This window comes from Capricornis sumatraensis, chromosome 3, assembly GCF_032405125.1.
Source record: "Capricornis sumatraensis isolate serow.1 chromosome 3, serow.2, whole genome shotgun sequence".
Taxonomy (NCBI): Eukaryota; Metazoa; Chordata; class Mammalia; order Artiodactyla; family Bovidae; genus Capricornis; species Capricornis sumatraensis.
The window spans coordinates 42,185,224-42,207,473 of record NC_091071.1 but is presented as its reverse complement, the minus strand read 5'-3'; the positions used below and the strand labels follow the sequence as shown (position 1 = coordinate 42,207,473).

Sequence of the window (22,250 nt, the reverse complement as noted above, 5' to 3'; positions counted from 1 at the left end):
GGGCAGAAAGGATGCAGCGGGTGAGGAGGGAAGAAGGGTGGGAGTCACATCCAGGCCTGCCTCACAAGTTCCCACTGACGACACACTGCCCACCCCCGGAAGGAAGCAGCCCTCAGTGCCACACACAGCTGGGCGGCTTCCAGCAGGCGCTGCAAGGCTGCCCCTCCCTCCACAGGAAGTCCCCATGGGGGCCCTGCGAGGTGGGAGTGCACAGCTGGGCCGGGGCCTGGGCCTGCGCTGGAGCTGAGCCCCTGGGCTGGTCTGAGGAGGAGGAGGAGGAGCTGGAGACCAGGGCTCTCCCAGCTGGACTTGCTGACCAGGCGCCAAGCACATTCTGGCCTGTCACAGGCCCTGGTACCTCCCCCCACCCCCACACAAATCTCTGCCCAGCGGCTCCCCAAGGCCCGTTGGGTGCCCCTCACAGGGCCAGGGTGACGCAGTCAGAGAGCTCCGAACACGCTCGAGGGCAGGGCTGTTCCCCATGCTGCCCCAAAGGGCAGTGATGCACCTCACAGCGCCCCCAGCTGCTGTCCTGCAGGAAGGGTGGTCAGGGGTCTCCACAGCCCTCCTGCTGGCCTCACTCCACTCCAGCCCGCTCACCCCCAGGACTGTGCAGGCTCCCCTCAGCACCCTTAGGTGGTGGGAGGGATGGGGGCCCCACTGCTGAGACAGTGTCCTGGGACCCACTTCCTGGACAAAGTGTTTGGGGTGGCGGCGCTTCCAGAAAGGCCTGGGCCCACCTCCTGGACAAAGTCTTCCTGGCCCACTCCCTCATCCAATCTATCCTCTCCACCCAAATGCCCCCTAGGTAATGCGCGTCCACAGTCCAGGAAGGCGTGTTTCAAGGACCAGGGCTCCCATGCCCCCTCCCTCAGGCGCACTCCACGTGCACCCCAAAACCACCACACTTCCAGCCGGGGTCCAGTCAAGGCTCCTAAGAGACCAGGCCTCTTGGAGGTCTGACCACCAGCTGGTGGAGGAGTGCATTCTGCGGCTGCGGGGGGGAGGGTGGATGAGGGTGCAAGTGTGGCGGGGGTGGGGCGGCGGGGGGGAGGGGGCATGCCACTGGGAGAGGTGAGGAGCCCGGGGCTCCCCTTCACCCCAGCTGCCTGCTCCCCCTCACAATGCAAGCCTTCCAACAGCCGCGGGCTTCGTCCAAGATGGGAAGTGGGGCGCCAGGCAGGGGCGCCAGCGGGAAACGCGGGTCCCCAGGCCGGCCCCCAGCCCCGCCGAGGCGGCCCAGTGCCGGCGCCCGCCCCGCTCCGCTCCGCTCCCCCGCCCGCAGCCGGCCTTCCGCCCTCCTCCGCGCAGGCGCCGGCTCCACCCCCGGACCGGGCGGTGCTTCCGGGTGGGCTCCTGGGTGGGCTCCGCGCCGGCGGGTCCGGAGCCGCGGCAGAGGCGCCGGAAGCCTGCGGGTCGCCTGGCCCAGGTGAGTGCGCGCCCGGGAGCGCGTCCCTCCGAGGGCGCACGGCTGAAGGACAGGCTCTGGGCTGAGACACCCCCCCCGGAGTCGCAGCCCCACCGCGGTGAGCCCTGAGTGGGAGCCAGTAACGTGCTCCCGGGCAGCCCCTCTGCGTGTGCAGTCTCTAGATGGGCCCTGCCGGCGGGGTCGGACCCGCTCGGCCTCTCCATTTGCCAGCAGCAGAGTCGAGGCCCGGCCCGAGGCCTCCAGGAAGGAGAGCCCGAGCCCGGTTGCCTGGTTACATGCTGGGCACAAGGCCCGGCTCACACGGCCCCTGCCCGGAGCCCACCTGCCGCAGACGTGACCGGCCGGTTGGCCCGAGAGGCTACTTCCGCACAGCCCTCCCTCCAGTGCGTGTCCAAGGATGAACACTCTGTAACTGACCCTGTTCCCCCAGGTTTTGACGGAGGGCTGGCAGGTGTCTTGGGCGCCTCCTTCCAGGCGGCTGTTTCCTGCCCTCCCCTGGGGAGGCCCAGCCTGGCAAGAGACCCTCCTCCCCAGGTTTTGCCCAGAGGGGCTCTGGTGAGGGTGTTTCTTCCTAACACTAGTGAGTGCTGGCTGTAGGCTGGCTGAGTACTTCCCCAGCTTCTCGTTTTATTCTCAGAACCACCCTGTGTGACGATGTTAGTTCCCTTTCTGCAGGTGAAACAGAGACACAGACATTAAGTCACTTTCTGGGGCAGCCGTCACTCTTGGGTGCAACAGCAGGCCCACCCCCCTCCTCAGCCTGAGGATCTGAACCGAGGCCTCTCTGAGCCTCACTCCCGGGACAGCTGTATGAGCCCCCACCGCCCAGGGTGGGTCAGGGCAGAGACCCAGAGTCAGCCGGAGCCTCAGGCAGGCCAGGAGCCACACCCGGGCTGAGGAGCGGGGCTGCAGCATCCCGCAGCACAAGCCCACGCTCGGTGTCGGAAGACGGGCGAGGCTGCAGTTGCGGTCACATCAGTGTCCATTCTCAGCTGACCAGTGGCTCCAGACAACATACAGTGTCAGCACTTACGTTAAAGATGACGGGTCTGTCGCATGCCAGGGAGGCGCTGGAATCGACCCGAGGAGGGTGTCCAGGCCCCAGTGCTCATCTGGGTCTTCCCTGGGAGACTGGCTGGTCCCAGAACGACTGAGGGTGTGTGGTCAAGTTCCCAGCCCTGCGGCAGCAACTGGGAGGCAGACGGTGTGCTGGTCTCGGCGGAGCCTCATCACTCCTGGGACCTCACCTTTGCTTCACTTCTTATTCTGACATCCTGAGTCACGAGCCACAGGACAGCTGGGGACTTGTCAGGGGTGTCCTGAGCCACGGAGATGGGACACCTGGTGCTCACCCATGGGGGTGTCAGGCCTTCTGGGCCCTTGTAGGAGGGGTCGGGCACAGCAGGAGTCCTGCTGGCGTGGGGAAGGGGTGTGGATGACTCGACCCCCCAGTCTGTTCCTCGGCCAAGGCTCCAGTGGGTCACAGCTGACGTAAAGTTCCTGGTCAGGGTCGGGTGCCAAGGGCTCAGAAGTCCACTTGGGGACCACGTGATGAGTGGCAGTCAGCGGGGACCAGCCCTGACCCAGGCCTGGGTGCCACTGTCCCCTCCCCAGGCCCTGAAGCCCTCTGCCACTGAGCTGTGTAAGTGCTGCGTACAGACAGCTCACAGGGCAGAGTGGCTGCCTTGTCACTGCCTTTACGTGCGGTCATTTCCCAAGGTCTCCGGGTCCCCGCCTGGGCGGAGCACGTCAGGTGTGGCACTGTCTGCAGCTGGTTGCCCCCGTTTTGCAGATGAGGAGGTGGACAGGCAGGCGGTTGAATGAGTCCTTGAGCTCCTGACTTCACTGAACAACCATCTGTCCTCCCCAGATGATTTTGTCCTTTCCCATTTCAGCTTTCCTGCACAATGGGGCAAAAAAAGCAGCGAGCATTGGATGCCAAGCGGCATCAGAGCCCATCAGACGGGACCCAGACGCCTTCGCCCAAGGAGCTGCACCTGGGGCCGCCTGCGACCCTGGGCCCCACGCGCAGCATCTATTTCTCAACCCCAGAGGGCCGTCCTGCTCGCCTGGGATCAGCGTTTTTCGACCAGCCCGCAGTGTCCCTGGCCCGGGCATTTCTCGGACAGGTAATGGGAATGTAGCAGCGTGGTCTCCGCATGAAGAGTCACCACCGGGCAGTGTCTGTGGGCACAGCCCTCTTTCCACTAGGCTCACGTCCCTGACTTGGCCCTGCGTGTCCTCACATAGTCAGCCGCTTTCCACACACTTGCCCTGAGGAGCTTCACCTGAGTCGCCTGGGGCAGGGGCTGGGTGCAGGGTTGGCCGAGAACGCCGAGGTTGCTGGGCTGCCTGCCTGCTCTGGGCATGAGAGTGAGGAGGCGGGGTGTGGGAGCGCTGGCCCTGGTCCGCCTGGGATGCCTGCAGGGCAGGCAGGTTTCTCACAAGGACTGCGGTCCATGCTGGCACTGTCACCTGCCGTGCCCCCTGGCACAGCCACTGCCCTGCCCTGCTGGAGTTGGTCTGTGTGTGTAGCGCCTTAGACACACAGCAGCTGAGGCCATGGCACATAGGCCGTCCTGCATCCACACGGTCTGGCGACAGCCTCCGCCTCACCACTGGCTGGCTTCCCAGCAGCCCCTGCAGCCCGGGCCCCTGGGGTGGGTGCCGGATGCCCAGGGCCCATGGGGGAGCCTGCTCCAGGCGGTGCACACACAGCATGTGCCACGTCTGTCTGGGGCACCACCAGGCTACAGTCCTGGTGCCAAACCCGAGCCCTGGCTTTCTGGGTGTCCTGGAGGCTCTGTGGCTATGTCGTGTCCTCTAATGAGCCTACCGTGAGGTTAAAATAGCCAAGGAGAGTCAGTTTCTGTGGCTATTTGAAAACTGGTGCCAAGAACAGATCCTAAAATGTAAACTAGTGGAGCGTGACCTAAAGTGTACACTCCTCGAGAAGGGAGCAGTCTGTTCCCCTGAGGACACTGAGCTGCAGGGGCCAGGAGGTCCTGGAAGCACGTGGAGTCAGGAGAGGTTATGACCTGACACAAAGCGGCATGGGGCAGGTGAGTCCAGAGTCCCGTCGAGGACCCCGGGTCCTCACAGGCTCCCCCTGGGCTCCCGGCATGCCCGTTTGAGTCTGAGGGTGGACGGGGCAGTGTCCAGCAGAGAAGGGAGGTTCTTATCCCGTGTGCCCCTTTCCTTCAGGAGGAGAACCTTTCTCAGACACTCCCAGTGGATGTCCTCTGTAGAGCCCATACCAGATTTGGGTCGTGCATTCATCCTCGGGCAGGTCAGCGCAAGGAGCTACGGGTTGACACAACAGCCCAGACCACTCTATGTCCCCTCGTGGGCTGAGAAGGGTCCTCTCGGGACCCCCACCAGCAAGCAGGGGATGTTTGTGATGGGGCTGAGGGCCAGCCAACACCTGCTGTCTGAGAGAAGGTCGTGAGATTCGGGGCAGGAGCAGACCATGAGCACAGGGCTGCGGGAGGCTCTGCCCACCCCACAGCGGTGTGGAAACCGTCAGGTTGTTTCCTGACCCTGGCCAGACACAGTGGGCTCCGTGGGTAAAGGGGCAGTGGCCTGGCCATCCACTCAGTTGCTCTGGCCTAAGGACAAGGCAGGTGCTGGGGAGGTGGCCGTCCCTGATACTCCACCGTGAACCCTGGTTGAGTCAGACCTGGGGCTGCAGACACTGGGCATGCCTGCCAGCCATTCCCAGGGCTGGGCCACGGTGCCGCGTGGTGCAGGCATCGGGCATAGGGGCTCCAGACGGGCAGGCCCAGCTCTGGTGTGCCCAGTGCTCTTCAGGGCCCTGGCTCCCCTGAGGCCTGCTCTCCTTGGTGCTCTGCTGGCCCCAGGGGACAGCCCCTGACAGCCTCCCCTGCCCTGTGCTCAGCCAGCCTCTGTCCCCCACTGGACCCAACCCCAGACCCACCCAGTCCCTGCCCCAGGGTGTTGTCCAAGGCAGCCAGGCGTCAGGCCCGCCTCCCCGGCCCACTGCCTGTGCTGACCCCCAGTTCAAGGAGCTTGCCACCCCGGGGCTGGGGACCAGACTAGGGCACCGCGGGGCAGCTGGTCCTGCTGCTTTCAGAGCTTGCTGGGTGGGCGCTGAGCACAACCTTTTGCAGTTGGTCCGGGTAGAGAGCTCCACGGGCCCCGGAATCCCGGGCAGGGCCCTGTGCCCTTCACACCGCTCAGCCCCAGGCTAAGCGTCAGGTCCGGGGGCACTGGGCGGGGAGGACAGGGCCCCCGTGAGAGGAGGCGCAAGGACTCGCTGGTGCTGAGCGCACCCCGGCCCTGGCTGGCCCAGGCTGGCTGCGCCCTGTGGACGGGACACTCGCTGAGCAGGGCCCATGGCCTGCGGCCCAGCGGGATGGGGGTCACCATGGCCGGCCCAGCTGTATACGGATGTCCCGGGACATCCCAAGCTGGGGAGGGGCGTCCAGGACGCGGGCCATCAGCAGGGAATGAGCCCCCTTCTTCCTCCCTGGAGCAGATCTTGGTCCGACGACTGGATGACGGCACAGAGCTCCGCGGCCGCATCGTGGAGACTGAGGCATACTTGGGGCCAGAGGATGAAGCTGCCCATTCAAGGGGCGGCCGGCAGACCCCCCGCAACCGTGGCATGTTCATGAAGCCTGGGACCCTCTACGTGTATCTCATCTACGGCATGTACTTCTGCATGAACGTCTCCAGCCAAGGTGAGGAGGACCGGGGGGCAGGTGTCTGAGCCAGGGGCGCCTTGGGAGCGAGGCTGCCGCGTCACCCTGGCTGCAGAGAGGCGCTGGGGGCCCGTGGAACAGAGATCGACCTGAACCCAGAGCAGGCGGGTGCAGGAGCCCGCAGGTGGCCACTGGTGCCACTGCTGGCCCGGGAGGACTCAGAGGGGCCGACTGTGGGAAAACGGTGCGATCCATTTGGGGTGCGCTGGGCTCAGGCAGGAGCCTCGCCAGTGGGCAGTCACGAGGTCTCAGCAGGGCTGACCCTGCCACCATGGAGAACACAAGGCACTGCCTGGATGCTCTCGGCCATCAGAGCCCTGGGGTGCTCCTGGCTTCCTGTGCATAGAGGTCAGGGAGGGTGTGCACCGTTCATGACACATAGGATGCCCGACTCCACAGAATCATGGCCCCAGGGTCAGCGGAGCCAAATGGAGAGAGGCTGATCTAGAGCTCCCCCTCGTTGGGGGGCCCACCAGGTCCTTCGTGGGTAGGCACCTCTGTTTTCTGGGGCATCTGTGCTCAGAAGGAAGCGCCCGGCAGTGGGTCTCCCCAGCCCAGTCTGGCCAGCCAGTCCCAGCGTCCATCTGCTGAGCCTCTGTCCCAAGATGAAGACTTGGGGACGTCAGGGGTGTCGGTCACACTGGAGAATTCCAGTGATGTGCAAGTTGTGATCGCCCAGAGTGGACAGATGCAGACGCTGAGTGCTGGCCCCAGGCTGGAGGATGCGGGGAGCCCTGACTGGCCCTGCACCCTGCCCTGCAGAAAGCCGTTATGTGAAGTTGAGTGACAGTGACCGTCCCAGGGGCATGTCATCTCCCAGAGAACCTTCCAGTGGCCAAGCTTTTCTTTGGCATTAGAACCAACCCCTAGTGAGGGGAGACGGTACTTGGACAAGGGGCTGTGGTTGGTGAGGAAGGGAAGGCGTTTTCGGGGAAAGTTCGACCAAGCAGATGAGGGAGGTGGTGTGTTTCTTTCTGGTCATGTGACCAGGATGCCCAGGAACGTCCAGGTCAGGGGAGCAGAAAACTGCAGGGTGCAGACAGCCGGGGCCAAGCGTCATCCAGGAGGGAGGGAGGGGCAGCGGGGCTGGTCTGTGCCTGCGGGGTGGAGGCCTGGCGGAGGCTGAGCAGCTGCTGCGGGCAGGGGGTAGGGGGAGGATGAGGAGGCCCGGTGGGAAGAGCTGGGGCTGCACTCACACACGTCCTTGGAGGAGGGGTGAGCTGCTCCCCTGACCTGTGTGCAGGCGGCACCCAGCGCGCGTGGTGGAACCAGAGGGAGCTGTGCAGCTCGTGAGGGAGTGCCCAGGAATCATGGAGGGACTAGAGCCCAGGCTTGGGCGCCCTCAGGCCATCCCAAAGTGCTTTGAAAAGTGGCTGGTTCAGGCTTGCGGGCTGTGCAGGAGGCCAGCTCCTGGGTGCTGTTGGGAAGCCCTGTGTGGCTAAGGGCCAGGAGGGACTGGGCTGGCCACGCGTCGGGCTGAGCCCCTCAGATCCCAGCGGGCGGGGCAGATCCCGGGCCCAGAGCAACCCCTGTGCTCAGCTGGGGATCAAGGGCTCTGGACAAGTGTGTCTTCTCTGCGGAATCCCAGGCCCTGGGTGTCGGTCATCCCTCAGTGGCCCGGACTGGGGGGGCGGAGGGCAGGCCCCGAGGTGGGGGACCATGTTGGCACCTCTCCCCACTGGGTCACGGGGTGGGGCTCACCTGCACCCTGGGTGCACTGGGGGCCGCTCCCACGGGCAGATGCCCATGGGGGCCCGTCTCTGGGGCTTCCATTGCCTACCGACCTTAGAGTTAGCGCCAGTCACGCAAACCAGAGGAAGCCAGGGAGCTCCATGCCTCCCCAGCTGGTGGGTATGCGGCCAGAGGTGCCCGTAGGAGGCACAGGTGAGCAGGACGGGTGGCAGGCAGAGGGTCTGGGCAGAGTGAGGAGTGTCCCCAGCCGCTCTGGTCGGGCCTTGGATAGGAGAACCACAGCCTGGAAGCTCCATCTCCCACAGGGGACGGGGCGTGTGTCCTGCTCCGAGCGCTGGAGCCCCTGGGGGGCCTGGAGGCCATGCGACAGCTTCGCCACGCCCTCCGCAAAGGCACTGCGGGACGAGCCCTCAAAGACCGTGAGCTCTGCAACGGCCCCTCCAAGCTGTGCCAGGCCCTGGCCATCAACAGGAGCTTCGACCAGCGCGACCTGGCCAGGGACGAGTCTGTGTGGCTGGAGCAGGGGCCCCCCGAGCCCAGTGAGCCAGCCGTGGTGGCAGCAGCCCGTGTGGGCATAGGCCAGGCTGGTGAGTGGGCTCAGAAGCCCCTGCGCTTCTACGTACAGGGCAGCCCCTGGGTCAGCGTGGTGGACAGGGCGGCAGAGCGGGACACACAGGCTGGAGCCAGGGCCTGCTCCCACAAGGACTTTTAATTGTTTACAAACGAAATAAATGCTGTGTTTCTAGAAGAGTGTCCTGTGCACCTTGGCCAGAGCCCCCCTGGTAGCCAGCTCTGCTCCGGAAGGACCCAGGGCCACCGTGCCCACTTTCTCTCAGGCCTGAGGCCACCCCGGGGTGGGGGGCACCACGGCAGACACACCCCAGGAGAAGCAGAGCAACTCCCCACAGGACATCCTGAGCCAGGTCCTGGTGCCTCAGGTGGCCACAGAGGGGACTGCTTGGCCACAGCCTCCAGAGGCCAACACGGGAGGGTGGTGGTGGGCGTGCTGGGGAGGTGCCCGCAGGCAGGCAGTGCTGGGCCAGACAAGGCAGCGAAGGACACAGGCAGAATCGTGTGGGGGGCATGCAGCCCTCAAGAGGCCCACGTGCTGGTTGCACCCCTACCTCAAGCCTCACCTTCGCAGCCCAGGGCCCCTGAGGCTGTCCTGAAGATGAAGATGAGGAGAGCGAGGCCCCGCAGTGGGAGGGAGCCAGGGGTGAGAGGCAGTGCCCCCGCCCAGCTCATGTGAGCAGGGCTTGGAAGACAGCGATGACCGGGTCCTCGTGGGTGGTCACCACCAGGACGCTGCGGAACTTGTCCACGAGTGCCAGCAGCTGGGAGCGCCGCGTGTTCTCGTTGTACATGATCTCCTCCAGGTGGTGGCGGCCGCGGAAGTAGTGCAGGAGCCTGCGGGGGTGGGGGCAGGAGGACACGAGGACAGCTATGGTGGGGGGCTCAGACAGCCCGCCGGGCCCGCTCCCACCACAGCCCCTCAGTGGAGGAGGGGGCAGCCGGGCAGCCGTAGCTTCTGCCCTCCGTGCCACTGCAGCTCGGGGGGGTCTGGCCTGGAGGCTTGGCCCCTGATGACCTGATGCTCCCGGAACACCATGTGCCCAGTGCCCCCAGATCTGGGCTGGGGGTGACAAGTCTGTCACCCATGATGTACAGACCTCAGGCCCCACCCCGGATCCCTGCCCAGCCCTACGAGAACGACGTGACGAGCAGCACCGGAAGGAGGTCCAGGAGACGCCCCACACGCAGGCGCCAGTCCTGAGGTCTGTGCTGAGGTCCGCTGCCCATCTCTCTCCACATGGGGCCCCGCCGCACCTGGCAAACATGCGGAGGTCCTCGGGGTTCTGGGCCGCAGGCACACTGAGGATGGCGGCCCGCTCGTGCTCAGACAGGCTGGCCAGCAGGCTCTCCGTCATCCTCCTGTTCAGCGGCGAGTCCCCGCTGGGGAGCAGCTCAGCGCTGGAGTTGTCCATGCTGGGGCTGGTGAGGGTCATGTCGTCGCTGCTGGCTGAGAACCGGCAGCAGTCAGGGAGCAGCGGCCCCAGCCCCGCGGTCACCCACTCCCACCTGGGAGCTCACCACCACGCCCTTGGGGAGCTGCCCCAAACCCCAAGGTCATCCAGCCCCTCGCACTAACGGGGCGCTGGGCAGGTTGGGGTCCCCAAGCTGGGGACCTGGGCTCAGGGCTGCTGCCTTAGGGGGACACTGTGGCCAAATGGCTCTGCAGAGAAGGGACCAGTCACCATCTCCACAGAGGCCCTGGGGCTGCGGTTTCAATGGTCCTCCAGGGATGTGGTGTGGTCTGCTCCAACCCCAGGCTGGGCCAGGCTGCTCCGACTCAGCAAGGCAGAGCCCCGTCCTCAGGGAAGCAGGGGAGGACCTCCCGTCCCCCAGACAGAGCTGCCCAGTGGGGCGAGTGTGAGCAGGGGCTCGAGTGCGGCCCTGTGACGGTGCCCTGCTCACTCGCAGGTGCCCAAGTCGGACCTCCCAGCCACCTGCCTCTCCCAAGGGCACCCAGGTGCTCACCCCCCCACCAGACAGATGCCCAGGGGCAGGAAGCCCTACTTGGGGAGCCAAAGCTGAGGGCATTGGGCGTGCTGAGGCTGCGGCCGCCCACCCTGGTGGCCAGGGGCGCGTCATCCTCACGGGCGCGGGGCTCGTCCTCGCTGGGCGAGGCCATCAGGCAGACGTAGGTGTGCAGCTGCACCAGGAGCCGGCGCTGCAGCATCCACACCACCATCTGGATGAGCTGCGTCTGCAGGCGGGGGGCACCGGAGGTCAGAGGGGGCACCCGGCGGGGCCACAGCGGCCCTCCGCCACGTGCCCAGCTGCCCACACACCTTTCTGCCCAGAGCTGACAGGACCTGTGACATGGCGGCCCTGCTGTGCTGCCTCTTCCAGCCTGTGGGCTCTGTGGGGACCCCTGAGAGCAGCAAGTCCTTCCCTGGGTCGACCAGAAAGCCTGCCGGGGACAGGGACCCCCTGTGTGGGGGCGTCCACGTCCCCAGACCCACATGCCACCTTCCTGTCACTGGGGTTCCCTGCTGGGAGGGGCAGGCAGGCATGGACACACGGGTGTACCGTGAGCATGTGTGACCCAGTCACAGCAAGGAAAATGGAAGAGGACTGTAAAATACTTCAGGAGACCTCGTCAGCACCTGCACACATTTGGGCCCTAAAGCAGGAGTTCGGGAGGCAGGCAGCCTCACCCGGGACCCAGCAGAATCAGAACCAGCTCCCCTCAGGCCAAGAAACTCCACCAGCCGTCCGGGCCACTGGGAAGTCTGCACTGGGGAGGGGGAGGGTGCACACACAGCGTGTCTTCTATTCAGCTGGCACAACCTGGCACTGTTCCAGGAAACCAAAGGTGCCGCGAACAACGGCATTTAGAACAGCCACACTTGGCATCTAAGTGAAGGGACCAACAGACCAACCTCCAGCCTGGGGTTGCAGCAGACCACACCCCACCCCTGGGAGGGCCAGATGGTGACTGACACGGTCCCTTCTCTGTGTTCACCACTTGAGGAGGAAAGGGCTGCTTTTAAGGACTGGCTTTGCCTACCAGCCCCAGCACTTGTTACTGCAAACACTTCACTTTGAAGACAAACCTTGAGAACACCAGCCCATCTCCGATGTCCATCCCACCTGGCTCTCCCCCGGGGCCCCGGCTCAGGCTGGAGTGGGGGCGGGGCGAGGCCTGGCTCTGGGACCCAGGTCGCACTCAGTCCTTCTGTAAACACACAACTCACCGGCTCGTTCCCATGCCTCGCCCCTCCCTGGTGGCCACCACACGACGCCCACACTCCTGCCAGCTCCTCGCCACCCTGACCCTGACCCAGACCCAGGCCCATCCTGTGCAGTCCCCAGACGTGAAAAGTATAGGGGTCTGTGAGCTCAGACTTATACCCACAGACCCCTTGGCCACCGGGACCCTGGCAGGCAGGAGAGGGATTGGGAGGGCAGGGCCCAGGCTCAGTAACACAAAACCTTCTGTGTTCCCAATTCTAGGACCCCCAGGTCCAGAAGGGGCACCAGGTGGCTCTGTCGATCTGCCAGTTGACCTCTTAGCTCTGCCCTAACCCTGAGAACTGCCTGCCACGGGCAGACAGGGCTCCGTGTGCGGAGGTACTGGCATTGCCCAGGTATCGGCAGGCAGCCTAGCCAGGTAGCCAGCCTCTGCCAGGGCAGGTGTCACCTACACAGCAAGCACTGCCCCCAACCCAGGCTTTGGGCACAGCAACACGGGGGGCCTGGGACCAACTGGGCACCGAAGCCAGGTGGCTGGTCCCTTGGGCTCCCCCAGCTCCCAAGACTCACCTCCTGCACAGGGGGGGCCAGGGGGTTCCTGAATTCTGACAAGGAGACAGGCAAGGAGAACTTGGCAAGGACAGACGGCAGGTCGTGAGATGGAAACTGGCGTGAGAACTGCTCGGCGAGCGGGGAGTACCTGGGGATGGGGGTGAGGGTCCCTGAGCTTGAGAGGTCTCCCCTCAGTCAGGCATCTGTGTCCTCGCCTCCAGGCTGCGCTGGGCAGGAGGGGACACAGCACAGTGAGGGGGCCGGGAGGGTGCAGTAAGGACAGAGCCCAGAGGCCTTCCCCACGCAGCAGCCCATGAGCCTCCGCGTCAGGATCAAGGCTTCTGACCCAGCAGGCGCCTTGTGCAGGGCCCACTGGCTGGCAGGTGTGGGCAGGCACAGGCCTTTCCCAGAGGCTGCAAGTGCAGAGCAGCACAGGCCTGGGTGGCGCTGGAGGGGTGGGACCAGGCCAGAACTGGGACACGGGCCTGGCAGAGCTGGGAGCACCACCTGGGGCCCTGTCAGCCAGAGGGACTCACAGACACACGCTGGCGTTGGGAGACAGCATGTAGACGTTGTTTTCACACAGCGGGTAGATGATGATGGCCTTGCCCCAGTACACCAGGTGGGCCGCAAGCTGGAAAACCTGCAGGCAGGGGGCAGGGACAGTGCTGGGAGGCTGACCCTTCCGCCATCGGTCCCTGAGCTGTCCTGGCTGGCCCCGGCACGGACGCCTGGGGCAACCAGGACGAGGTTGACTCAGCTGCCCAAGGGTCTTGGCTGCTCATCCTGGCAGAGGCCGGCCCCTAGCCCACCGGCATCGAGCACCAGGACAGTGGATGAGGGGTCGCTGCACACACCCCCACCCCTCGCTCGTCCCTGGAGAACCTCCCTCTGTCCTGCTGCCCTGGGCTCGCAAGACATCAGGATGGCCCACAGACAGATCACAGCGCCGGGAGGGAGGGCCAGGGTGAGACCACGGCACCGGGCAGTGCTCACCCCGACCACCACAGCCAAGTGCCTGCGGGCACAGCACCGGAACACCCCCACCTCGTCTCAGCAAACAGGGCCTCCAATGGCCCCAACTCAAACACAAGGACGCTTCAGTCCCACTGCTGACCCTCCCTCTCACCCCAAGTCCCAGTGACAACGGCTGTAAAGGAAACAGGCTCACTTCCCTCTGTCTCTGCCACGAACCTCACCCAGCAGGTCCACATCCCCTCTCCCTGCAAGCCAGAGCGCCCGCTCCAGGCTGAAATTGGGAGCACTGGGCTAGAGTCAGGCTGTTGGGAGGGACACTGATCTTTGTCTCCAAGATACAAGCTGCTGTTCCTGGCATGAGGTGAGGTGAAACCACGCCTCCCACCTTGGCCTCCGCAGTCACCTCTTCTGCAGGTCACCTCCCGCCTCCTCTTCTGTAGTCAAAGCCTCTTCACCTGCCTCCCTCTCATGAGGGCCCACCCAGATCATCCAGGATTATCGCCCTGCATCAAGAGTGTTAATTCCATCTGCAAAGTGCCACATAAGGGTCCCACTCACATTAGGACACAGAGGTCTACGAGGGCCTTGTTCATTCATTGCAAGTAATGTAAGTATAATCCCAATTTTGTTATTCAAAGATTATGTATTAACATTTATATAAAAGAGTTGGAGGAATCTACTGTGGTTACTGCTGCGATATGGGACTGTGGGCACTTACTCCGTGTCTATACTTTGTGTGATATTTGAACTTTTATAAGAAAGAATCTATTAGTTTCATTAAACAAAAACCTTCGAACCGCCTGATGACACTCACAGCTGAAGCCAACATTCCCTGATGTCTGCGCAGGGGCTCCGGCTGGGCTCACCAGCCTCCCCCGCAGGGCCTCCGCTGGGCTGCCTGCCGAAGGAAGCAGCAGTGCCAGCGGCTGGCATGGGCCACCCGCAGGACCAGGCCCTGGGTGACCACACCAGTGGCCAACCCCGATCCGCACCGGGTTCAGTGTAGAGGGGCGAGGAAGCAGACGGCAAGGGGCCCCATGGCAAGGCCACGGCCAGGCAGAGACAGAGGCGATATCATCAGAGCTCTGTGCAGGGCAACTGCAGCCAGGGGGAGGCATGTCCACACCAGCCCCTGTCGGGCAGCCGCACGGGCAGAGAGGGCCCCTCAGAGCCGCACACACACAGGCATCTGCTCTCAGCAGCACCGGTCAGGACGCCACACCGGTGCGCACACGACGGCCAGCGCCTGCGAGGCTTGTGTCTCCTGGGTGTTAGCAAAGCAGTCCAGGACCCCACGTGAGACACCAGGCACAGGCCAATAAACACTCGCACGTGGGGTGGACAAAGGTCATGGAGCAAAGATGGGGAAGGAATCTAGGCAACAGAACCCCAAAGGGCTGCTTTGGGGGAAAATGGCCTGAGAGTAGGGCCTGGTGAACAAGCTCCCCTACTGTGCTCACAAGCCCATCTCCATGGAAAATTCTTAAGAGACGGGAATACCAGACCGCCTTATCTGTCTCCTGAGAAACCTGTTTGTAGGTCAAGAAGCAACAGTTATGAGTCAGACATGGAACAAGGAACTGGTTCAAAACTGGGAACAGAGTAGGTCAAGGCTGTATATTGTCACCCTGCTTATTTATTTATGTCTAGAGTACATCATGCAAAATGCCAGGCTGGATGAAGGACAAGCTGGAATCAAGATTATGGGAGAAAAATCAATAACCTGAGATACGCAGATAATACCACCCTAATGGCAGAAAGCCAAGGGGAACTAAAGAGCCTCTTGATGAGGGTGAAAGAGCAAAGTGGAAAAAGCTGGCTTAAAACTCAACATTAAAAAAAGTAAGATCATGGCATCCAGTCCTATCACTTCATAGCAAACAGATGGGGAAAATGTGGGAAAGTACAGATTTTATTTTCCCAGGCTGGAAAATCACTCTGGACGATGACTGCAGCCATAAATTAAAAGATGTTTGTTCCTTGAAAGGAAAACTATGACAAACCCAGACAGCGTATTAAAAGACAGAGGCATCACTTTGCCAACAAAGGTCCATATAGTCAAAGTTACGGTTTTTCTAGCAGTCACATGCAGATGTGAGAATTGGGCCATAAAAGCTGAGCACCAATGAATTGATGCTTTCAAACTGCGGTGCTGGAGAAGACTCTTGAGAGTCCCTTGGACAGCAAGGAGATCAAACCAGTCAATCCTAAAGGAAGCCAACCCTGAATGTTCATTGGAAGGACTGATGCAAAAAGCCAACTCATTGGAAAAGACGCTGATGCTGGGAAAAACTGAAGGCAAAAGGAGAAGGGGACGACAGAGAATGAGATGGTTGGATGGCATCATTGACTTGATGGCCACAAATTTGAGCAAACTCCAGGAGACAGTGGAGGACAGAGGCGTGTTGCCATCCACGGGGTTACAAAGAGTTGGTCATGACTCAGTGACTGAACAACATAGAATATGCTGAGAAGCAAAGATCGTGGGCCCTCTGGAGGTGCCTCATGCAGCCCTGAGAGAGTTCCATCCCGGCCTCCAGAGGAGCTGAGGCCCCTGGCCTGGGCTCCGCTGCCCCCTGGTGGCCACGTGCTGCCCCGCTCCAGACCCAGGGTCCCCCTCAGGCTGTCGCTTGAGGGCCCCCTGACCCAGCCTCCAACCTTTTCCTGTGCTTTCCCGCACCTTCAGCCCTGCCCACTGTTCCGCCAGATCTACGGCCAAAGAGGAGGGGCCGCCATCTGATCAGAAAGGGCAGCCCCCAAGCATGTGACTCGGCAGGGAGATGGCACCTCGTACAGAACACAGGCCGGCGTGCCACGGGGTGTGGCCGGCTCTACACGGCTTCCACAGGGGCTAAGTCCGCTCACCCAGCACCATGAAGGCCTCACTCCTCTCTGCCACAGCCCAACGGCCCCGCCACGACACAGACACTCAGGAAGAACTCGGGCCGGTCTGCCTCCAGATCCATCACTGTGCAGCAGCCCTCGGCTGGGCTACGGCCCTAGGGAGGCAGCTTGAGGTGCCTCCTATGACACGTCCAGCCCCACCCCACACTGCCCATCCTGCCCACTGAGGGTATCTCCCCAGGCCCCCAGAGGTACCTGCAGCAAGGCCAGGTCTGCGTCCTGGGCCAGCTGCTGCAGGTTCTTCACGGCGGACGTGGTCTTGATCACGCGCACCAGGGCCGGGGAGCAGTCAAGCGGGAGCTCGCCCAGCAGGGACTTCTCATCGCTGAGCAGCAGCAGGGCATGGTACGGGCTGCGGGGCAGAGACACGGTCAGCAGGACAAGCAGTTTCGGGCTCTCGGGGTGGGCACCTGGAGAGAAGAGGCCACGGGAGGAACTGGAAGACAGGGTTGTGCCCTGAGGCTTTTAAAAGCCTGCAAGGATCACTGCTGCAGCAGAAAGAACTGTGGGAGCCCTGATGACCCGGCTCCATCCCACCTCCAGGACTGCCCACAAACACTGGCTGGCCGACAAATGAGTCAACCCTTCCCAAGGAAACAGGCCCAAACAGGGCTTCCCTGGTGGCTCAGATGGTAGAGAATCCACCTGCAACGCGGGAGACCTGGGTTCGATCCCTGGGCTGGGAAGATCCCCTGGAGAAGGGCATGGCTACCCACTCCAGGATTCTTGCCTGCAGGATCCCATGGACAGGGGAGCCTGGCGGGTGACAGTCCGTGGGGTCGCAGAGAGCACAACTGAGCAAATAAGCACAGCATACAACACACAGGAAAAGCGAAACCCCCACCTCAGACTATGAACAGCGCCACCCAGACACATGCTGGAAGGAAGCCCAGGAGGACAGGCATGGACAGCGCGGGGGCCAGGCTGAGGGCGGAAGACGGTGCTCTGCTTCCTGTCATCGAACATCTGCTGTCCCGTGCCCAGATCTCTTTTTCCGGTTAAAAGACATTTAAGGAGACAGATAACTCGGTGGGGAAGGGGAAGGCAGGAGACTGGGCTCTGTGCTCTCCTTGCAGGAGGAAGTCTGAAATGGACAGAGCCCACAAGTTCTGGTTCAAGCAGAGACCCCGGAAGTGACACCATGAAGACACAGCCCTCTGAGGGCCAGGCCCCCTGCTGGCCATGAGGCGCGGCCTGCAGCCCCACCGAGGCCCCAGGCTGGGGCTGCAGCGCAAAGCCCTGCTCAGCTAGGCAGTGCCAAGAGGCTCTGGGGGTCAGCTGGGGGTGGTGGTCACTCCTGAACAAAACTGGACACAAAAACGTGTTTACAAAGAGCAGAGCCCTACCTGCCAGTTTCTGTGGCAGGAAGAGGACCCAAGTGCTTGGTACACCTCAGGCAGACACAGGAGAGAAGGGCCGGCGGGCGTGGGGCTGGCACTCACCGGATGGCCTTCAGGCTGCGCTCGATGGCCTCTGGCGGGATGAGGCTGCTGGCCACGTAGTGGATCTTGTGGGGCAGGCAGAAGCTCACCTCCAGCCAGCTGTTGACGTGGAGCCGCACCACCCCAGACGTGCACAAGCTGCAGACAGAAGGGCCCTCAGCCTCGCACACTCAACCACACCTTGCACACCCACCTGAGGGCGCCTCTCCCTGGCCCACAAGCACACTGCAGGGAGGCTTCCCAGACAAGGCTTCCCATCCTACCCCGTATCTCAGTAGGGTTAAGAGAAGAAAATTATGTATTAGAACACACACAAAAGTTGCCTTTCTGGCCAGTTTTGGAATCTGCAGTCCAACCAGAGGCAAGGGATCAGGGAAGCCTCTCCGATCTCCGCCCTGGAGGTTCAATGCACCCGGGCGTCCCAGGGCTTCCTCTGCACGATGGGCAGCGGGCAGGGCAAAGCCCATCACCAAAAGGGAGGGATGAGTGGGAGAGGAAGGGGGAGCAGCAGGAGAGGAAGGGGGAGCGGGAGGGAAGGGTGGCGATGCCTGACCCCCGGACATCCCAAGGCTGCTGCCGATGGCGCTGCCCTGCAGGCGCTCCACAGCCAGCAGCCACGCCAGCCCCAGCTCGGGCTTTTGGCACCCCTCATCTCCCCAACCTTGTTCAGGCCAAACACAGCGACTCTGACTCTGTGTCTCCCATCCCACTTCAGACCGCCTGTCAATCCTGCCTGCTCCATGCCGGGACAAAGTGCACACCTGCTCCACTCTGGCCTCCCCAATCCGCCCTCCCTACGCAGACCCCCAGGGGTCCCACCTCAACAGTCCCAGCCAAGACCCCAAAGTGCCAGAGCCCTGTGGGACCTGCCCACTCTTGCCAACCCTGTGTCCTCCCGCCAGAGAGTCCAGTGAGACAGGCCACCTGCCGCTCTCCAAGCCCGTGGGCTTGCCCTGGCAAGACAGGCCACCTGCCACTCTCCACGCCCGTGGGCTTGCCCTGGCCACACGCTCTCCCTCAGGAGCGCCAGGGCTCCTCCCTGCCTACAGATCCCAGCTCGAGGCCCACCTTCTCAGTGGGGTGAGCCCCAGGCCTGGCCCTGGGCCCGCGGGTGGCTCTGAGCCACCATCTGTCCTGTGCAGTGGACAGCAGCAGGCCCTCCCGCGGTCAGTGCTGTTTCCTGACCAGAATCCACACGGTGCAGTGCTCACCGCACGGCCAGCAACAGGCAGGGACACTGAGAGCCCTTCCCGCCTGGAGGGAGGAGGAGGCCTGAAGATGAGACCCTCTGGGCCGCCGTCTCTCAGGAACGAAGCTGAGGCCCTGACCCGGCCCGGGTGCCAGGCACAGAAGGAGAGACTGCTAGTGCAGAGAAGGGTGTGGGGCCTGTGCCCCCTGCGCGGCCCCCTTCCCGCCACGCTCCAGCCCGCACTGCTGGCACTCAGGCCTCAGGGCTCTCGGGCACAGACTCAGGGATCTCGGTGCTAGAGGCGGCCCGCGGCCCCCGCCCCGCATCCACAGGCTGTTCTTACAAGTCCCTCCCCACAGCCCTGTCCAAAGAGCTGTGCGGAATCCACAGGCAGCAGTTTCAAATGTAAAAATCAGTCCTTACTGTCTCCAGCAGGGAATGGGCACCAGGTAGAGGAACCACGGGAAGTGACCTCAGCTGCCCCCAGGACTCCTGCGGCCCCAGCGTCACTCCCTCTCCTGTGCTGCCACCAGGGCACCTGGAGGGCCGGGCCCTCTCCCCGGGCTTCCCTGTCTCCAGCCGTCCCCCTTGAGAGATGAGAGAGGCTCTCAGGCCCCCAGCTGCAGGGGGCCACAAGCTGTGGCGTATATGTAGCTCACTTCACCCCTGCTCAGAAAGGCAGTGGACTCAGAGCCAAGGTCTTCCTGTTTCTGAACTCCCCTCCAGGGCATGGCACAAGGCAGCTGCTGGAACGCCAGAGTCATAGTAAACACCGAGATTCCTCTTTTCAAATGTAGCCAAGGGGGCTCCTCCAGGAGCCCAGCGATGCCATGTGCAAGCTGCTGAGCCACCAGGCCCAGGAGGAGGCCCCAGGCGCTGGTTCAGGCTCTTGGTGCACAGTCTACAGCCTCCATTTGGGGGCTCCCACTCAGCCGTGCCAGGAAAGACACACGGAACTGTAAGCAAACTATGTGAACACAAGAAGCTGGAGAAAGTGGTAAGAAAAGGGACGCAGAGGAGTAGGCAGCGCTAGGTGTAGCCTGGGGCCTCATGGGGATCAGCAGAGGTGCCAAATCTGGTACCAGGCAGACAAGCTGTCAAGGCCTGTGCAGCACCATGGGGTCCCAATTGATCGGGTTGCGAAGAGCTGGGCAGGACTGAGCAACTAAGCGCCAGCAGAGTAGAGGCTGGGCCCGAAGAGGGTCCCGAGCAGCGCACACTTGTACCCTCAGCGCAGCTAACGGTTTGGTGGGGACACTGAGGAAAACAGTGTGCCCGTGTGAGGCTTATCCGGCCCCTCACACGGATAAGGCCACACCACACACTGGACTGCAGCTCTGAGACCCCGCCCCGCCTGCGACACGAGATAGATGCGCCCCCAGAGCCCGAGGCCCAAGGCGATCACACTGGCCTTTCAACAAGCTCTTATCTTTCACATCCCAGACGGCACAGGATGCAAGCTCATCCCCCACCTCACATCTCAGCATCCAAATTTCAGTCCCTAACCTAACGTCCTCCTGTGGGCTCACACCAGTCACCCTTCTCCCTGCCCCAGACCAGAGAGACCTCTGAAGCCAGCCCTGCACCCTCTGGTCCCAAACACAACACACAACACTGCAATGATCCAAGAGGACTAGGTGGGCTCCTAACAGCCAGCACTGCAATTTCCAACACAGGTGCACTTTGTGGAAAGGACTGAAACTCCCAGGATATTCGCGGGCGAGTCTGTGGGCCCGGCCCTGCTCTGGACAGGCAGCCATGAGCAAGGCAGAGTCCCCAGAACCACCACAGGCCAGGAACTGCTGGGCAAACACTTCTTCAAGCCCCAGCATGGGATCCACATGCTGAACACAGATGGCCAGGCGACATCCCCAACCTCGGGGGATACTGTTGCTGAAGTAACCAAGCTACAAGGGGAGACACAGGTGCTGGGCAAGCAGCGGTGGGCTCCACGGAGTCACGCGGCAGCAGCAGCTCACAGACGCAGAGGTCCCAGCGCACAGGGCCTCCAAGCCACACTGCACACGGGACTGCAGTCAAAGCACTCAGTCCAGAACGCCCCTGTGCAAGGTCCCGGCCCAGCCTCGAACCTCAACCAGACCTCAGCTTCAGGCCTCTTGCTTCTGCTCTGAGAAAGCCCTTCCCAGGGCCTGCCGGCGAGCCTCCACCGAGAAAGGGCTGTGTGCTCCCTACCACCTGCCTTCCTGCCCCTCGGTGCAGCCCGCCCTGCAGGAGCAGGGTGGGTCAGGCCAGACCCTCACAGCCTTCCCGCTGGTTCGGAGCTGCTGCTGTCAGCAGGCGGGGACAGGGGAGGACACGGATGGCCTGGGATTCCTACAGGAGAAGCACTGGGAGGGACCCAGGGCACAAGAGTGGGGCCTGGAAACAAGGAGGGGGTCATCTGGGTTCAGGAAGGAGGCAAAGGGCTGAATGGGGGACCCGGGAGCTGCTCTTGCTGAGTGCTGACTCCTGTCCTTGGAACTGCTGCCACTAGAGGGCTCTGGGCTGCCCCAGCTCCAGGCTCGGCCGCTCCAGCAGACCACAAAGGCAGCAGTCAACTCTCGAGGGTCAGCATCTCAACACATCTCAAGCCTAAGAATTCACAGCTCATTGTCTGCTCAGAAACATACTGTCTGGCTCTGGACTGCTTTTTACTGTAAGCGCACACTGGCCTGGATCTAGCATGCAGTTTCAAGGGACGCTGCTCTGATGTCCTCTGACACCCAGAGGTCACTGAAATAAAGACACAGTAACAGCAGCCATGCTGTGCATCCCTGAGGACAGCTCTCCCTCCCACCTAAAGGCACCTGCGCCCCCCAGGAGGAAACGGGGCCAGAGCAGAGCGTTCAGAGAGAAGGGAACAGGGGTGGGCCCAGGTGAAGACGTGCACACCTGCGTTCATATCGGCTGACCTGAGACACCATCCACCACCCACCGTGGTCGGCAGAACCCGAAAGCTCAGGAGATTCTGTGGCAAAGTCAGGTGCTGCTGACAGGTGGGCAGACGCAGCCACAGAGGGTGGCACCTCCGTGACACACATACCTGACTACTCAGCCAGCAGTTCCACTTAGAAATTTCTCTCAGGGATGCACGGGCACCCACAAAAAAACACGTGTGGCTAAGCAGGATGTCCTTCAGCAGCAAAAGCCGGAGCCCATGAAGCCCCAGGGAGGCGGCAGGCAGCTGGGCAGCAGAGAAGTCAGTCCTTATTTACCAACAGGCAGACATCTAAGTTGCACATGGAGGTACAGGGCAACCGCACACACAGTATGCTGCGGGCTCACCCTCCTGTGCTTCGTGCCCTCCGAGGGGCACACAGCATGCAGCCACCTGACACATCCTGCCACCGGGACGGGACGGGACCTGGCGAGGTCTAAGGGGAAAGAAGCCCAGTGCTCTGACTTTCAGACCTGACCGACAGGGGACCTCTTCAAAGGCTTAAACTGAGTAACAAAAGGACAATTACCAAAACATCACAGTGATTATTACTGGGCATGGGATTACAGATGGTTTTATTTTCTTTATACTTTCTTATATGTATAATAAATACATAATATTGATGAAATCAGAAAAAACATTA

General features: G+C 62.5%; 2 protein-coding genes across 7 annotated transcripts in view; one reads left to right on the top strand and one right to left on the bottom strand.

Annotated features, from left to right (window-relative positions):
- Window positions 1-1,324: 1,324 nt before the first annotated feature.
- MPG (N-methylpurine DNA glycosylase) lies at window positions 1,325-8,575 on the top strand. The gene is made up of 4 exons (XM_068967067.1): window positions 1,325-1,429; window positions 3,325-3,558; window positions 5,928-6,132; window positions 8,151-8,575. The coding sequence occupies exons 2-4, from the start codon at window positions 3,337-3,339 to the stop codon at window positions 8,555-8,557; spliced, it is 834 nt and encodes a 277-aa protein (XP_068823168.1). The 5' UTR covers window positions 1,325-1,429; window positions 3,325-3,336; the 3' UTR covers window positions 8,558-8,575.
- Window positions 8,559-22,250, bottom strand: part of NPRL3 (NPR3 like, GATOR1 complex subunit) — a 32,999-nt gene continuing 19,307 nt past the window's right edge. For 2 of the 6 annotated variants that reach the window (XM_068967064.1, XM_068967065.1), the window contains 7 exons: window positions 17,481-17,618; window positions 16,234-16,390; window positions 12,693-12,799; window positions 12,175-12,304; window positions 10,423-10,612; window positions 9,673-9,865; window positions 8,563-9,252 (listed from right to left, as the gene is read on the bottom strand). In XM_068967064.1, the coding sequence (XP_068823165.1) occupies window positions 9,087-9,252; window positions 9,673-9,865; window positions 10,423-10,612; window positions 12,175-12,304; window positions 12,693-12,799; window positions 16,234-16,390; window positions 17,481-17,618 (1,081 nt within the window). In that variant the 3' untranslated portion in view covers window positions 8,563-9,086. Of the gene's footprint in view, window positions 9,253-9,672; window positions 9,866-10,422; window positions 10,613-10,697; window positions 10,820-12,174; window positions 12,305-12,692; window positions 12,800-16,233; window positions 16,475-16,882; window positions 17,027-17,480; window positions 17,619-22,250 lie in introns of those variants that run through there. The other 4 variants (XM_068967062.1, XR_011144642.1, XM_068967063.1 and 1 more) reach the window with 4 other exon arrangements.

What these genes read in the sequence shown, in the direction of transcription:
- MPG (XM_068967067.1), top strand. Translation starts at nt 3,337, where the DNA reads ATGGGGCAAAAAAAGCAGCGAGCATTGGATGCCAAGCGGCATCAGAGC. An exon ending in CCCGGGCATTTCTCGGACAG is followed by an intron (nt 3,559 to 5,927) that starts GTAATGGGAATG and finishes TCCCTGGAGCAG; the next exon opens with ATCTTGGTCCGACGACTGGA. An exon ending in CATGAACGTCTCCAGCCAAG is followed by an intron (nt 6,133 to 8,150) that starts GTGAGGAGGACC and finishes CATCTCCCACAG; the next exon opens with GGGACGGGGCGTGTGTCCTG.